The sequence below is a fragment of the Passer montanus genome, unplaced genomic scaffold (genome assembly GCF_014805655.1).
Source record: "Passer montanus isolate IOZ18808 unplaced genomic scaffold, ASM1480565v1 scaffold72, whole genome shotgun sequence".
Taxonomy (NCBI): Eukaryota; Metazoa; Chordata; class Aves; order Passeriformes; family Passeridae; genus Passer; species Passer montanus.
Window position 1 is genome coordinate 2,328,610 of NW_024372370.1, and position 16,594 is coordinate 2,345,203.

At 42.9% G+C, this 16,594-nt stretch overlaps 1 protein-coding gene across 5 annotated transcripts in view; it reads right to left on the minus strand.

Moving 5' to 3' along the window:
• Positions 1-16,594, minus strand: part of FARP1 (FERM, ARH/RhoGEF and pleckstrin domain protein 1) — a 201,286-nt gene that overhangs the window by 19,760 nt on the left and 164,932 nt on the right. For 4 of the 5 annotated variants that reach the window (XM_039730416.1, XM_039730415.1, XM_039730412.1 and 1 more), the window contains exons 14-16: positions 11,553-11,743; positions 9,999-10,088; positions 7,697-7,830 (exon numbers count right to left, since the gene is read on the minus strand). In XM_039730416.1, the coding sequence (XP_039586350.1) occupies positions 7,697-7,830; positions 9,999-10,088; positions 11,553-11,743 (415 nt within the window). The remainder of the gene's footprint in view (positions 1-7,696; positions 7,831-9,998; positions 10,089-11,552; positions 11,744-16,594) is intronic. The other variant, XM_039730414.1, reaches the window with a different exon arrangement.

The window sequence follows — 16,594 nt, forward strand, 5'->3', positions numbered from 1 at the left end:
ACTGAAAGTACAATTTCTGTCTTCAGGAAGCCTCTGTCTGTCAAATCATCTCCACTCTGCTGTTCCTTAATTTTCCCTTCCCCCATGACAGACCCATCCAGCAGCTCTCCCCACTGAGATTTCCTCTGACAGGTTGTAAATAAAACCTTCCAGCCACTAAAGCTCTGCTCCAAGTGGTGCATATCCAAGTGCCCCTGACTGAAAACCACAACCCCTGGGAGTCCCAGGCAGCAGCCCCACCTTGCAGGAAGCAAGGGAAAGCCACCCTGCACCCATGAAGCCAGCATGCAGCATCCCCTCCCAAATGGTTCATGATGAGCCTCTACACAAAAGCTCAGAAGTGTCAAAGCCAGATGAAATTGTGCTGCTGCCAGCAATGGCATGGTATTCAGCAATTATCTCTATACGAATTCTTGCTTTATGTGTTATTCTCTCATTCTCTGGCACTACCTGGATCCATTTCCATGTGTCTACATTTGATTTAATCTAATGGACTTTGGCAGTTTTGTACCTTTGTGAGTATGAAATATAAAGTTATCTACTTACTGCCAAGAAAAATATTAAGTACATCATTACAGACTGCTTTTTCTAAATAGACACTGCTTCTCTGATCTGAAGGCTACAATAAAGACTGGCTAGAATACACAGTGCAAATGTCTTATCTACTAGCTGGCTACTTGGAGGCTGAGCCCAAGCCTACCAAAGTCACCAGCAGCTAATAATCAATGGGGTTGTTCATGGAACAGTCAGCTCCTTATTTCCTAAAAGCTGACCCACTGGACCCTCTTCAGCACCACCAGCACTGACTGCTTGCACAGCATCTCACCACATCAGTCACACACATCAGGAATAGTCCCCCTCCATCACCAACAGCCACAGACCTTCAGGGTTTTCAAAACTTACTCTGCTTCTTGGCAGAGTGACAGAGACAGAGAGAAGGGCATCCCCAAAAGCAACAGCCTCACTCCAGCTGTTGGCTGAACAGGGAAAAGCTGAATGCTACCAGAGCCCCCAGCCCAGGCTGATAGAGATAACCTATGCTGCACACAGATGCATCCTGCTGGAAGAAACAAACCCAGGGTTTTCTTAGGAGAAAATACAGAAATGTGATGGCTGCATATTGGTCCTTGTTCCAGCCTCTCTTCTTGCTTTAGTTATTTATTTCCAGGGAAATAAATTTCCCTTGCAACAGAGATGATTTTCCCACTGGAGATGGTGCACAGGCATGTGGGCTGTGATGTGGACAGAGAGGCAGGGAAAGCTGAAACTGGGTATGAGGGAACATGAGAGCTTCCCATCTGCCTTCTAAAACACAACCTCCACTCTACCCCAGCTCCATGCTGGGACCCGAGAGCAAACCCTAAGCTACACTGCCATCTTCCCCAGCTCCTCAACATGAAATCCCAAGAAAACAAGAAACACCAAGAAAAGAGCATCCAAATACACAGAATATAAAAATAAAACCCAAACACACAACACATCAGATGATGTCTTACTGCTGCAACAGCCCAAAGCACAGGAGCAGGAAAGAGAGTTCTCCCTGTGGTATATGTTTTGAATAACAGCACTCAGCTTGCTGAGAGGGAAGAAGCTGCTCATTTGTTGTGCATCAATGGCTAAATTGTTCTTCTTACTCCTTGTTTTTACGGGTCACTGTTTGAACATGGCATCTATCTGCCAGTGACAAGGGACAAAACTCAGGGCCTAGGGTCTCACAGCTTTTCATCAGGAGCTGATTTATGATGCCTTTCTCCACTGAAGATGTAGGAGCAGCTTTCCCCATGCATAATGTGCCCTTATCCCACTGACATTGTGGGGGAGGTCTAAAGCCACTGAAAATCATGCTAAAAAATGAGAATGTTATTGGTCATTATAAGATCATTTCCCATTTTTATCCAAGTAGTCCCTTCCTTTTCACAGAAATGCAAGTGTACAATAGCAAGAAAAGAGAGGACTGGCTTACACCTGGCAAGAAATTCAGACACTACCTTACATATATTACTCCAAACAGCCATCAGCTTGACTTACAGGGATTACACAAGCAGCCCTGTCAGATTTTCAAATTACATGATGTTTTTAGTGTATATAATTGAAAAAATAATAGAAGGAAATCTCAAGTCAGCCCATACCCTCAATCAGAAGGAACAGAAATTCAATGGGGATGGTGGAAAGGCCAAAAAGAAGAAAAAGATATTTCAATAAAGATTTTTTGAGGCAAACACACAAGTCTTTGATTGCAGCCCTTGAATTGCAGCCAAAATAATAATAAATCAATTGTAACAAATTATATTTACAATGTGTGACCTTGTGTTACACGCTCAGAACTCCCTCCTGAATAGAATAACTGGTTCTTTGAACACCTAGACACTTTGAAGTTTTCTTTATTACTTTATTATTAACTAAAGTTCTAATATTAAAAAATACCTTAAACATTCCCCATTACAACTGCCTTTTAAATAAGAGGCATGTTTTGTAATTGGAAAAGAAGAGCCAATAAAAGCAAACATCCCTTTCCTTGCTCACACCCTGCTTCTTACTGCCCTGCCCATTGCAGCCAGCACTGCAGCAGTGAGTGGTGCACGACAGGCTGCTCAGAGCCTAAGAAATGCACTGCTGAAACATCAGAGCTTCCCAGAGTCACACCAAGCCTTTGGAGGGTGTGCATACATTTAAAGACCTTGGGATGGCTCCCCCTGTTGTGGGAGAAACCCAACCTACAGCAAACAGTAATTAATGCTTTTAAATGGTAAGGGATCCAAGCAAGTAACACTACTGACTGAAAAAGGGCTGTAAATGCAACAGCATTCTGTATTTGCTGTGCAACAGCCTCAGAGCTGACCCTGGGCATATCCTGCTGGGAGTAAATGCAATTTCCACAGCATTCTGTATTTGCTGTGGAACAGCCTCAGAGCTGACCCTGGGCATATCCTGCTGGGAAGGCCACAGAGACTGATGTAATATGGCTCTGACTAACAGATCCTGCATGTGCTACTTCTCTCCCACAATTTCCAGTTAATTTGGGCGTAGCACAGCTCCAATCCCCAGAGGTACCCAAAAGTGACTTCAGCAATGAAAACTATCCTCTCAAAATCGAGCCCAGTGTGCTGGCACTAAGCCCCTCTCAATGTCTTGGGCTCAGGAATCTGCAGTGCATAACTCAGAGGTTTGAACTGCAACACACACCTCATCTCTGCACACAGGACAAAGACATTTTTGCAAGTGCCGTCCTTGTGCCTCCTCAGCAGACATGCAGAACCAGCTGAACAGGCAGCACGCTGCTTTTGAGAAGGCAGATAAGGACTGCTGCCTTGTTTATATACACTGTCTATCAGGCTGCTCTTCCTGAGCACAAGTATTTCTTCTCAAACAAAAAATGGTTAATAAATCAACATTTGGCTCATCTTCCTACACCTCCCTGAGTGCTTTTTTATTAGAGGTTTTCAACTTTGCTTCCACAAACCCTGATTGTGCTTTCTCCTTTCATATGCTAAGATAAGAGCCCTTTTTTTTGCAAATTACCAGCCACACATTCCCATCTGGTAACACTGAGCAGCAGCTTTCCTCAGAAAGATCTGCAAGTCAAACTAGCAGCTTCCCCTGGAGAAGAGGAGTCTGCCTGCACTTCTGGGAAGTACATAATACTTTTCTTTCCTAGCACATGGATAAGGCCCAAAACACAGATCTGTACTAGCTGATGAGGGCATTCCTGGGCAGAAACAGCTATCCTGGCTTGCCCCAGCATTGCTCTCTGTGCTGCACAGTGGTCAGAAAAGGGGGATACTTAAGGTTCTCTATCTGCCACTTTCTGTCATCATTTAAAGAAATCAGTGTGGAAACTTGCAATACATTTAACAGGGTGTGGAAAGATGAACTCAATTCTTCTGGATGGAAAATGGTGCTTGTGGCCCAAATGAACAGCTTATTAAACAGCTGAGGTAAAAGAAGGGGTAGAACCTGACTCCTCCTAGCTGACTTCTCAGATTCAACCACCCAGAAGCTGATGAAGTATGTCACACTCTGCCTGCACTGCCCACCCCTCTTCCTCCCTGCCATAAAATCTCACTGGTCTTGGGAAACCGGAGCCAGCCTAAAGTCACTGACATGCCTCCCATATTTTTTTCCCAGCAAAAAGGCTTGGGAGCTCCTGGCCTTGCATCCAAAGCCTTGCTGAGGAGTCCTGGCAGCCAGGACCAGCACCTGGATGCCCCAGTGCCAGATGCAGCTCTTCTGGCCCTTGCTCCCTGAACAGCCTGACATGTGCTGCTCCCTCTCCCACCTGAGGCAGCTTCCTGCTCTTCTCCTTTTCCTGTGTGAGAGGGCAAAGCACCCTGCCTGCCTGCATCCACCAAAGGCCTTCCTCTCCTCAAACCACAGAGCCTCCAGTGGGGTATTTCCCTTGCTCCCAGGAACATGGACAGTCTCCAGAGCTCAGCACAGCTGGGGCAACTGAGGAGATTCATGGGCTGCTTTACTGGCCCTGAAACAGCACAGGTAGGAGCTCACAGCATGGTATCACTATCACTCATCTTAGGATGCTGTGCAATAAAACCACCAGGAATCTTCTCAGTTTAATGGCCAGAAAGAAACTCTGGCTGAGAAAAATGCACTGACTGCCCATATTCTGCAGCTGACTATTGGTGTCAGTATCTATCTATGTCATATTAAAAACTGTCACTAGACCCTGGACACTGAGACGTGCTGCTCTTAGGAAATGCAGCACTAAAGAGAAAAATGGGTGAACTGTGCAAAGAAACAGATCAGACCTGCCAGAATCTATAACCAGGTCAAAAGCACCCTGGCCCTTAAGATGTTCTGTAGCAAACATCCTGCCCCTGATTGCAGATTCAAACACTTCAGAAGCCTTCAAGCAAGCCAGAAATGCTTTTAATAATGCATAGAACCTGAGCTTCCTCCAGCCAAATACTAAAAGGCTATAGATGTTTTAACAAATTAAAGGCATGGAGACATCTAACAATAGTTATGTGCAATCCCCCCAAGCCTTGTTCTCACCACAGCTCTTTTGCATCAGCAGCAGCTTCAGTATGATGCAAGGCCTAAGAGAGCAGGGAATGACCTCCTGTTGGATCTTCCAACATGCAGCATGAAGTCTGAAACAAACCTTAGAGAACTGCACTTATGTCTGTGTACAGTGAGCAGGCTGAATTGCACTGTAAGTTGATAAAACCCAGCATCCTACTCACTAGGGGAACAGAGGACTGGCTGCAGGAGGCTCTCTCTCTCTCACTGCCTTAAAAACACCCGGGGCCAAAGAGAGAGGTACCATTCTGGCATTGAGCTAAGTGACCTTGAGCATGCTGCTGAAGGAATTCCCTACCACACTGCCACCAGCTTCTTGTAGATGCTGAGGGGCTGTTTAATCTTGCCACTCACCGTTTAATTAAACACTAATCTCTGTAGGACAGAGTTTATTGCTTGCGGCTTATCTCAGCATCTGTTGCATTATATAGAAACATCAACACCTCCAAAATAATACCTGTCAGCAAGTCTGCCTCCCTTCCCAAGGCACGTATTCAAATCTTCCAGAACTTTAGCAGCCATCACTGTCTACAGCAGGGGTACTACACTAGCTGCATCCAGGCTGTTGGCTGCAAACTGAATGCAGGAACGTGACTGCTCTCCTGTCAAGTGATTCAGAGCAGCCAACAGAGAAATCCCAGTGGCCTTACACTAACTGTGGAAGGACATGCAATAGCTGAGCTGACAAAATCAGAACAAGGTGCCCAGCTGGGACAAAGTTACCTCAGCAGAATATTTCTGAATAAATTTGGATTGCAAGGTAACTTTGTATCAAATCAGCACTTTAAATCACTGGGTAAGTGCAGTTAAAATATGATATTAGACGCTTTAAATTGAGGTTTATCACCCTGTGAAACTATGGAGAAACTGAAAAACAGAAGGTTTACTCAGCTCTAAAAGAAGCTAACTGAAAAGGAGAAACAAAGCAAAACTGTAAAACAAAGTCTAGAAGCCTAAATACTTTTTCTTTCTTTTAACATAACTGGTCCTTCCCTCCACTTACTACAATGTCAGCTTTCCACAGCAAGCTGGTAGTGCAGCATCATCCAATTTTTGAAAAACACCACACCTGAACAGGAGGTTTGCATCCACCTCTAATGCCACCAGAAGGATATAGGGGATATCTCTACTTCAACATCTGCCCAGGAGTCAGCAAGATTAGACTGGTCTGACAGAGAGCAGAACTTGGTCCTCAGTAACTGCACAAATTTTCCTTCTCTCACCACACACATTAACCCCAGCTAGTTGGGGATTAACTCCAACTACTGTTAATCTTACACCAAGGCTGAAGAAACAATCAGTATTTTATAACATCTGAAAGAGCCTCCTTGGAGTACCTGTAAAAAATGCTGCTTAGGGCAATGCAATGAACACCAGTAGCAGACCAATGAAAAAAAGAGTGACACAGGCAGGGGGGCTGTGCAGAACATGTCTTTGGAGTAACTGTATTATTATATATAAATACATATACAAACTATATATGTATCGATAATTATATTAGGAGTTAACCAAAGTCCTGGGTGAGGATGTTGTCAGCTCTAAGAGGCAGTACCACATTCCCCTCTTCCCAGAAAACACCTGCTAATTCTGCAGCTCTGCAGGGTGGGTTTGGACAGCACTAGTCTGCAAAGTGCTGTGCCCTCATTCAGTGATCTCAATACACTGCAAGAGTTAAACTCACACACTCTGAGACTGTGTTTGGCTTTTGTTTTTGTAAAGCACTAGTTTGCAAAGTGTGTGCCCTCATTCAGTGATCTCAATACATCACAAGAGTTAAACTCACACACTCTGAGACTGTGTTTGGCTTTTGTTTTGATTCATTAGTTAAAGAGGCATCCATCTTAATTAAACTGATTAACACCCATTAGGTCTGCCTGCTCTGCTTTCACATGATTTTCATTGTCACTTTTCTAATCTGAGGAGGAAAAGCTCAGCTCCTAGAACCAAAGATAAGTTACAAAAAATGCCTACACAGAGCAAGACAATCTAGTCTAATCTAAGAGCCAGACAGGTCTAATTGGAGCAAGTAGAAGGCTTCTGCTTATGCTGCTGCCTCTGCTAAGATTTCAGTGGTCAAATGAATTAAGTGCCTTGCCAGGGAAGAATTATTCACTTCATAGCTATTTTGTAAAAAATGCCATGTTTCACTGTCAGTATTATGTTAAGAATGGATAATTTTCAAGCCCAGTGTCCTCTTCCAACACTGTCAATTTGTAGAGAGCACTGCAGGCTCTGTGAGTGTCACAGCTGTGATGCTGCAGAACGAGAAGCTGCTCTGTGAAATCCTCCCAGCCTGTACCTATTTTGACAGAAACAGAACCTGGTCCTTGCCTCTCCCTCTCTATTACTGATAAGCCTTGCTTAGAGCATGCTCTTCAAAGGAGCTGCCATGTAGAAACACTGACATTTGGCAAGAGAAAGCTTCATCCAGAATTATGATCTCATTTGCATATGTCTGTAACTGAGATATCTGAACAACAGAGTTTGTCAAGTAAACATGAACAAAGCACGATTCAATAAACCCTGTCTGTTAATAACCAACATCTGTGACTTTCACAAATTAAGCCCTACAGCAGATCACAAGGAGTTAGCAAAAAGGGAATGCAAAAATGCTAAACTGCATGAAAGAATACAGATAAATAACAATCAACAGTCTTACCACAGAGCAAGTCTCTGCTCAATTTCCTTGAGAAAACCAGTGTGAAATTTGTGCAAAGGTTCGAAGTTGGAGAAAATTAGATTTCTCAGTGTTTCAGGCATGCAGTCCTCTTTACTCACTGCACTCTGAAACCACTACAAAGGAAAAAAAGAAGCAAAATTATCAGCAGGTGGAATGCAGAAGGTATGATCATTTTCTGTCTTTATGTACCTAACTCAAATACTCCTAACAGCTAAACCAGCAAGGATCTTATTTATCTGGCACTAGGAACACAACCCAGACTATCCCTGACATTCCTGTGTGCTGAACTGGTGCTCTTATCAGAGATCAGACCCTGCACAGCTGAAAAAGGATCTCCCTTCCCTTTTGCCATCACTGATCAAATCTTGAAAATTCTTTTCAAACCCAAACTGGTTAGTCAATACAAACTGAATGTGCAAATGCTGCAGGTGCAAGAGAAAGAGCATTACAATACCTGTAAACAATTCAGTAAAAGCAAAAAAATATGCTCTGCATTTTCTTCTTGCCGAGTTCCATGTGAAATGCCTTTGGCAGGAGCTGGCTCAGTGAGCACCCACGCCCCTGTTGCTGTGTGCACACAGAGGACATCACTTTGCAAAGTGAGCAAGTGGAAGACACTGCTATCACAAAACTGGAGTGGCAGTGACAGGCACTGTAAAGACTGAAACAGGCTCCTGCTCAGTCTTGCTCTATATTCTCTTTATTTCACCCTAACAGATTATTGGTGACACAAAACCATAGGACTAGGCAGCTTGCCAAGGTAGTAATGCCTATTGTCTTCAACATGGTAACACTGCTCACTCTTTAGTGCCCTGAGGAGTTCCAGCTATCTGTGGTTGACTTCCAGCAGTGCCTAGAAGGCTGCTGGGACCATAGAAGACTGTTAGAGCAGTCTTGCTTGACACTGCATCAGCTGGAGCTGAGCCAGAGCCGGGATAAAAAGAGATCCCTCCCAAGCTTCCCTCTCCCCTGCTTTATCTCAGCACCAAGCACAACTAAAGCTGAAGCTCATCTACCAAGTCTCAAAATTCATGCACATCAGTTGTTCCTTTTCCAACTATGTTGGCTGCTTGTTTACTTTCAGTGGTCTCCTGGACCAGTCATTTGTGGAGCACCACTGACACAACTGTATGCTAATCATCAGGCCCATGCCTCTTGGGGATCCAGCAAATTCAAATTTGCCTACCACAAGAATGAGAGGATGGGGTGGGAAATGGGCTTTAGCTCTGAAGAGCTAAAACTTTTTGTTTCTGCTGCCACTGAGTGAAATATTAGATGAAAACAGCATATCTGCTGTTGAGACTACAGCAATGACTGCAGACTTGTCCCAGAGAACCTGGCCTCTTCTCTCAGCAGGCTGGCTTCCCAAAAAGCAAGGGTAAGTAGCAGTGGGGCCACAGCTACTCTGCTGCCTGTAAAAAACATGCTATATTGGCTCTGTCTAAGCTGGGGTCTGATTAGCTGCATCTGTCACGTGGGATCCTGGAACAGAGAAGATGCTGAGGAGAAAGTGTGTCCCTGGTTCCAAGCTGGTCCCAACACTCTCTCCTGAAGCATGTTCTCCTTACCACAACACTCAACACAGGAGTGGGTAATGCACCTCACGGGGTGATTAAGAGCTGAGAGGTCTGGAGCTGGCCAAAATGCCATGAAGGGGTTTGGATCCAGTGCCTTTCACAGAAAAATGGTTCTTTCAGACCAGATCTTGCACACATTATTCTCAGAAGTGAAACAAGACTGTTACTCTGTGTGCAGAGATGGCAGCAATTTGCCTTGGTGATTTTAACAAACACACTCTGATCAGATGCTACAGAGGAATGACTCATTTAACACACAGTTTCACTTTCTGAAAAATCAGAATCATTCAAAAAGGTACTCTGCAATATTTCATGTTAAACGGAGGGCGTTTAATGCAGTAGAAAACATTTACATGTGCCCCTAAGGAGCTACTTCAGTTTTAAGAGAAGTCATTGAAAACCCACAGGCATTTTTAGTAATTATAACCACAAAGCATGAGAGCAAGAAAACATAACTGAAGTGTGTCCCAAGTTCCTCAACCTGATACAGTTTCTTAGCACATGTTACTAACCACAGAGCAAACCTCTGCTCTCTGATTCCTGTGTCACTTCCTCCCTGGAGGAGAACTGCCCTGCACAGCAAAGAGTAACTACAGTGCAGAATATAAAAACAGCACAGATCAAGGATGTTAAATGGAGCAGATGAAATAGCACCCCTGCCCAGAGCTTCACGTGTTCTGTGAGTCAGGCTCAAGCAAACATACCGATGTGATGACTTCAAGGTCCTTCAGGTATGTTCGCTCCGTGGTCGCCACTTCTTTAGCAATGAAGTAAGCTTTCTCAGTTGGGAACCTCTGTGAATTGCAAGCACATTAGGTTTTCCTCTGCTTTTATGGAGGAAAAAAATTGTAGATAATAAATCACAAAGAGAGCTACAAACCAGTGACCCTTGCTTGTGGTTATGCTGTGACTCATCCTTGAATGTTCCTAAGCCCTGAAGCCCTAAAAGCAGCCCTTCCCTGCAAACACAAGAGAACTTCCCGTGGGTTTTTGAGAGACTTTTTTTCTGCGAAGATGATTTCTACTGCTTTGGGGTGCTGATGTTCCTTTCAGTTTATTTCTGGAGCAGGACATGTAGTGAAGTTCATGAAGAAATCCTTTGTAGGCTAAATGACCAATTAAATCAAGCCTCAAATTTAACAAAACAACAAATATTTGTGTCTGATTATTTTAAGTTTCGTCATCAGGATGGTAATCCACAGGAAAAATACTTCCAAAAAAATTCAGACCTGTAAGATTTTGTTGGCTGAACAACCTAACAGTGGGAGAAGGGAAGTATTTTAGATTACGCTACAGATTTAAAATTTCTTAACTCTGAAGAGCCAAAGGAACCCAGCTGATCTTCCTCTGTGTTGCTCAGGAAGCAAAAATTAAGAAAAAAACATCCATATATATTTTTCCTTTGTTTCCTCCCTGAAGACAAATGATGCAGTGGAAACACTGTGAATGCCCTGCAAAGGGAGTCTGTGTGGGCACTTCCCAGCCAGAATGCACCACAGGAACCACCATCAGGTGCTGTACACAGCCACTGGCTGCTCTGCCTGGGACTGCCACAGAGTCCTGGCTCCATTAAGTGATTCTCAGATTTTCTTCTCAAATTTCTTTCATTCATCTTGCTAACTATGCACAGAGGGAAAAGACATCTTCCTTACACAAACTCCCACCTCTAAGTAAAGCCATTAGAGCTTCTTTCCCCCTCCTGAGATGCCCCAAGATGAGGAGAAAAAGGCAGGCACAGAAGGACAAAAGGAAGCCCCTCTCACCCAGCAGCAGAGATGAGCCAGCAGGCACCCAGAGCACCCCAGCTCAGACAAACACTTTATCTTCAGAAAGCAGTTTTGGATGCGATGCTTCCTTATGGCTTTGCTGCAATGATGGGTCTGAGCCAAGCACTCCCAGCTGATCGCTGCAGGCTGTGGCTCAAAGAGAGCATTTTCTACTCCCACAACCAGATGCTCCCAGTGGTGCTCCCAGCAGAGACAGACTGGAGAGCCTGGGTTGGATATTCCCACAACAGGCTCAACACTGTTCCTTTTCTTTCTGTCACCTGGAAGTTTTCTCTCCAGTACGACAATAGAGATGACTTTTGTTACAACAAACTACCAAATTCACTTCTCAAAACCAAGTTAAGATTTATAGGAGACCCCGTCCAAATAAGCTCCTGAGGTTGCTTGAAACCTCAGGAGCAACAGGAACGACCCAGATTTATCACAACACATCAGACAGAAGACAAACAAGGCCAACTTCATTCATGCTACCTTTCTTTTGACCTCTTCCTCATCATCAGCCCTGATGCATGACGGATCATTCAGCAAAGGGCTGACCAAGGGAGATGACTGCTTGGCATCAGGGCTCAAGTTTGGAGATAAAGTCATATTTGCCACTGATGGTCCTCCTTGGGAATTGATGGAAAGCTCTGAAAGGTGAGGGCTGCCAGTCAGAGAACCTGCTAAGAAAAATGATAAAAGAGAAATCAATTAGGACAAGCTTTCTCAAGAAAGTACCACAAGGAGATATAATCTTAAATTGCAGCATGTGAAATTATGCTACAAGACATAGCCATCAGGGTCCTCAAACTAGCCCAAATGGCCTTGAAGCCAGAGGAACTACATCCACTTGCATTCACCATGGGACTGGCTAAGTGTCTTTTAGCTGATAAAGCTGGCTGAAATGACTATCTCTGTCAGGAAGGAATCAAGGCACAGATGACTGAGCTGCAGTTCTTTACTGTGGGAGGGGTGAGGCACTAGAACAGCCTTCTCAGGGAAGCTGTGGCTGTCCCATCCCTGGCAGTGCCCAAGGCCAGGCTGGAGGGAGCTCTGAAGAACCTGGTCTAGTGAAAGGTGCCCGGGCCCATGGCAGGGGGTTGGAGCTAGGAGATCTTTAAGGTCCCATCCAACCCAGGCCATCCTATGATTCTAAACATCGACTTAGTATAAAACATTTCATCATTGCAATCCACTCTATAGAAAGAGAATAAATACAACAATACAGTAATTGTTCCAGGAGTTCCATTCTTTCCAGCAAGGTAGAACTTCAAACACTCAAATCAGTATTTCATAGGGAACTACAGGACAAGTTAGTACAATTTATCTAGTTGAGGTCTAGAGAAAAAGGATGACTTTCTACAGAAGTGTTGCTGCTAAGATCAGTCAGATCTAACATGAAGGGAGAAAACTACTAGTTCCCCAATTTCTACACACAACACGAGTATGTATATTATACCTTGTAAGTCTTTCCATGCTCCTCTGATTGTTTGGGATGGAAATGCTAGCATTACATTTACATAAGAAAAGAATACTTTTAATGCACAAAGCATGACAATTTCAGATTTTCACAGATATAAAGTCCCATTTCATTTTGGATTAAAAATATTAAAGAATTAGACAATTAATTACACTTCCATGGATTCATATACACTAGATTAAATTACTGAAATTAGCATTTTGTCTTCTGGGAGGCAGCCAGATTAATGACTGCACAGAAAGAAAGTTTGCCAAAAATTCCCAGTCTTCTCCCAGTTATCCCCTCCTCCATACATCTGACAATCTAAACCTGTTTTAGAAGAAGAATCTGTCATGTGGAAGAACATTTACAGTCTGTGCCATTTTGGCATCATACATTAAAATCCAACCAAAAAAAAATGTGACAAGCTCTTGACTACCACAGCTAACAGGCTGTCTGAGATGAAATGTAAAACACATACATCACCGTATATAATTAGGGTCAAATACAATTTACTATCATGTGATTATGTCCTCCCTAAATTATGATAGGTAAATGTTCCTGTTGCTAAAAAACCAAAGCTGAGATACTCCATTAAATATAATATAAAATAAATATAATTAGGCCAGTAGTAAAACCTATTTATTTTCTGGAAGAACTCAAGCTTTATTGCTAGAACATTAATGTTTTCCAGTTCCAAACCAGTTCATGTTTATAAATCATTCCTTTGAAAAGAGAAGGAAAAAACAGCACAGTTATCAGTTTACGTAATCATGACAGTTATGTAGCCTATTAAAAATCAAAGTCAAAGCAGTATTTGTCTGAAATAAAGGTCTGTATTATTACAGCTAGCAAGAAAGGATTTACCAACAGTTTTACACTAAATCAATGTTCAGTGAAACTTGAGAAAATGCCACAGCTTGTTACACAAATGTCAATTTTATTGACACTAGCACACAACTGTATACAGTATTTTCCAAAGAAATGGAATTCATCATTGAGAAATAGTGAAACAGATTAATAGCAAGGTTGTAAGGTTAAAAGTACTTAACTACATTACAAAAGACATAAGAAAAGTGGTATCACCTCAAACGTGGAAACAAAGAAATTCTGGCACTATGCCTGTCATACGACAGCGAATAAATGATTTGCACCTCTGTGAGAAGTTCACAGCATTGTAGTCTAGGAGTTAAATAGCACCTATCTGTGATAGATAGATATATTGACATATCTACCTACGTATCTATAATCCTAGATCTAAGCTCTGATGTACTGCAACTTTTATCAGTACAACTCAAGTATTTCAAACTACAAAATATCAAAAGGACAACGAATTAGAAAGATGCCCTATCTTACAGTTGGAAGACATTAACCTGGGAAAAGTATTATGGAAAGTATAATAAAAAATGTGCCTGGTGGCTCACAGCACTGTGTATAAACCCAACTGATAAAAGACTTTGCATGTCAATGCATCACTGACGTTCTCAAAGTTATTTTGCAGCAAGCTGAAATGCTGCACCCTCCCTTTTGGTACCACTGCATGAGCAGTGAGCAAACTCAACCACCACCACCACCCACAAGCAAGAGCTCACTCAGACCCCACCTGCCAATACACTGAACTATTGAAAATTGAATCTAGTTATAAGAAAGTGGCTGCATTAGGAAAGGACCTCAAAATGTCCTTACATTGGAACATTCTGGGGCCTAATTACAACCAACACAGATATCAACACACTGGATGTTGCTCTGGGAAATGTGGGAAACAAGTTCAGTTTGGTGTGAAAAAGTCAGTAAGCCATGAAGAAATGAAAATGGAGGTTCTTCCCTCCCCCATCTCCAATCAGTCAGGACACGTGTCATGCTGATGGGTCATGGCAGTGCTGCAAAGCCACTTTCTCTTTTTCACAGAGGTGAGGAATAAATAACCTCAATTAACAAAGTGTTTCATCTGATCTGCCACAGAAGAGTATATTCATACAGGCTCTACTCATCAACTACAAACTGCAGAATATAAACAGAAGCAGAAGGGAGAAGACCAATCCTATTTACAAGGTACTGAAATCCCTTACAATTCACCCTAAAGGATTCATGGATTGGCAGGCAATTATTAGCATGTCATGTGCCAGATAGCAAATGCTACTGCACACTGGAGGCCTAAATAGTTTGCAGCTGGTAACATGGAACTGTCTTTGCTCATACTTGAAGTGATTTTTATTTAGATTCAGAATTGGGCCATTTTTCAAATTTAATGGAGTCAGCTGTATACACACAAACCAAGAGAAAGCACAAAAGAATGTTTATATGAGGATTATTTAAGTCTATACTAAAATTACATCCTTGGAGGAGTGGGTAGGAATTATTATGCACGTGCTTCAATTATTTTCTTAGTATGGGTTTAAGAAGAGAAACCAACACTGGTTGATGACAGTGGCAAATAATGAGAATGCACTTTACCATGGCATGCCAGATTTTACCATCAATGCTGAAATACCTGGAGTGGTTCTTTGTTCCACTGATACCAGAGAAAAGTGCTGCAGTAGGGAAGGTAACAAAAGAACCAAAACTTGATTGAAATCTATTGAAGATAGATTCAAATCTAACTTGAGAAAAAAAAAATCTATGAAATGCCAATGGCATTTTACATGGCCACAGGACATGAAAGAATGGGTTATCTTCCTAGCTTTACACGTGTCTCAAATCTCTCCCAACCAACATACACATTCCATGTGCTACACAAAAAGAAGCCACCAGCTAGAATCAAATACTTAACAGCCTCACCTTTGTCAAAATACACACCAGCTGCTTGCTGCAGATTGGGGGTAGGAAGGCACAGAGTGCTGGCAAGCTGTGGGTGCCCTGCTAGAGAGGGGCAGGCTGGGCTCTGCCCTCGGCCACCAGACGTGATCCATCCCGCTCACTGTACCTGTGACGCTCTTGGCTCCTGTCACACACAGCTGTGAGCCCACAGGGGCTGAGGGTGGTGCTATGGAGTGTTGGGCTGAGTGACACTGCTCTAAACATGGCTCATATCAAAGGAAAAAACAATTACAATCAGTACTTTCCACATGACGAAGGAAGTCTCTCCCAGAGGTCAATTCACACCACAGGTGGCCTGAACTGCCTGCTGCCCCTTTGTTCACTACGTAGGCAGCATGAGATGACTTGAAATCCCTGGTTAGAAATGAACCTAACACAGGGGAGCTCTCCTCTTTGTGAGGGAGACGAACGGGAATCAGTGTATCCTGAGTGTATCCTCCTCCATTCCTTTTCTTCTGCAACTGCAGAATAACAAACTCACGCCATTTAGTGTTCTGCATCAACTTCAAAAGGAGCAGTTCCCATTCATACACAGTGTTTTTTAACAGAGTGGAAGAGTACAGTAGTGTTAAGTTGCCCATGGGAATACTCCTTTTCTGTGGAGTACCAAGAAATGATAATGACTCAGTTATGGAAAGTGAAAGAAAACATCAACCATTATTAAAGGTGACTGAAATTCTGCTGGAAAACTTCATGTACCGTTTTATGATCTCATCAAGTCAACTCTTGAGAGTCTTATTGTTCTCAAGGTTGTTATTATTATTATAAATTAAAAACATATTGAGAGCCAGAAAAGCACCTTTCTCATTACCTGGAATGTTGCAGGGCTTATTCTCTTACTCCTGCTCCATGGCCTGCTCTGCAGTAAGGGGAGGCTTGTGACATCCATATCTCAGTTACTCAACTTTAATGTCAGATCAGTGTTTTCTAAAACTCCAGTCTGGCAGATGAAACCCAAGTTGTTTCCCCTTTCTCCTTGACATCACTGAACATATCACTTACGAAGGCTCTTTAACAAGAAGGTATCTGACAGAGCTGCCACTGCTGTGGCCACACAATCTAGCTTAATTTTCCATTTTCACAGTGGTGAAATTAGTGCATAGCTCTAATGTGCATCTAAATGTTTTGGTCAGAGAAGATATGTGGCATGGGGGAGAGAAAGCACCAGATAAAGCAGCAGAAGTTTTCATATGCACTTCACCAATCAATAAAACACCTTAGATTGAAGAAGAGTTTAATAATGGTGTCCATCCCTTCC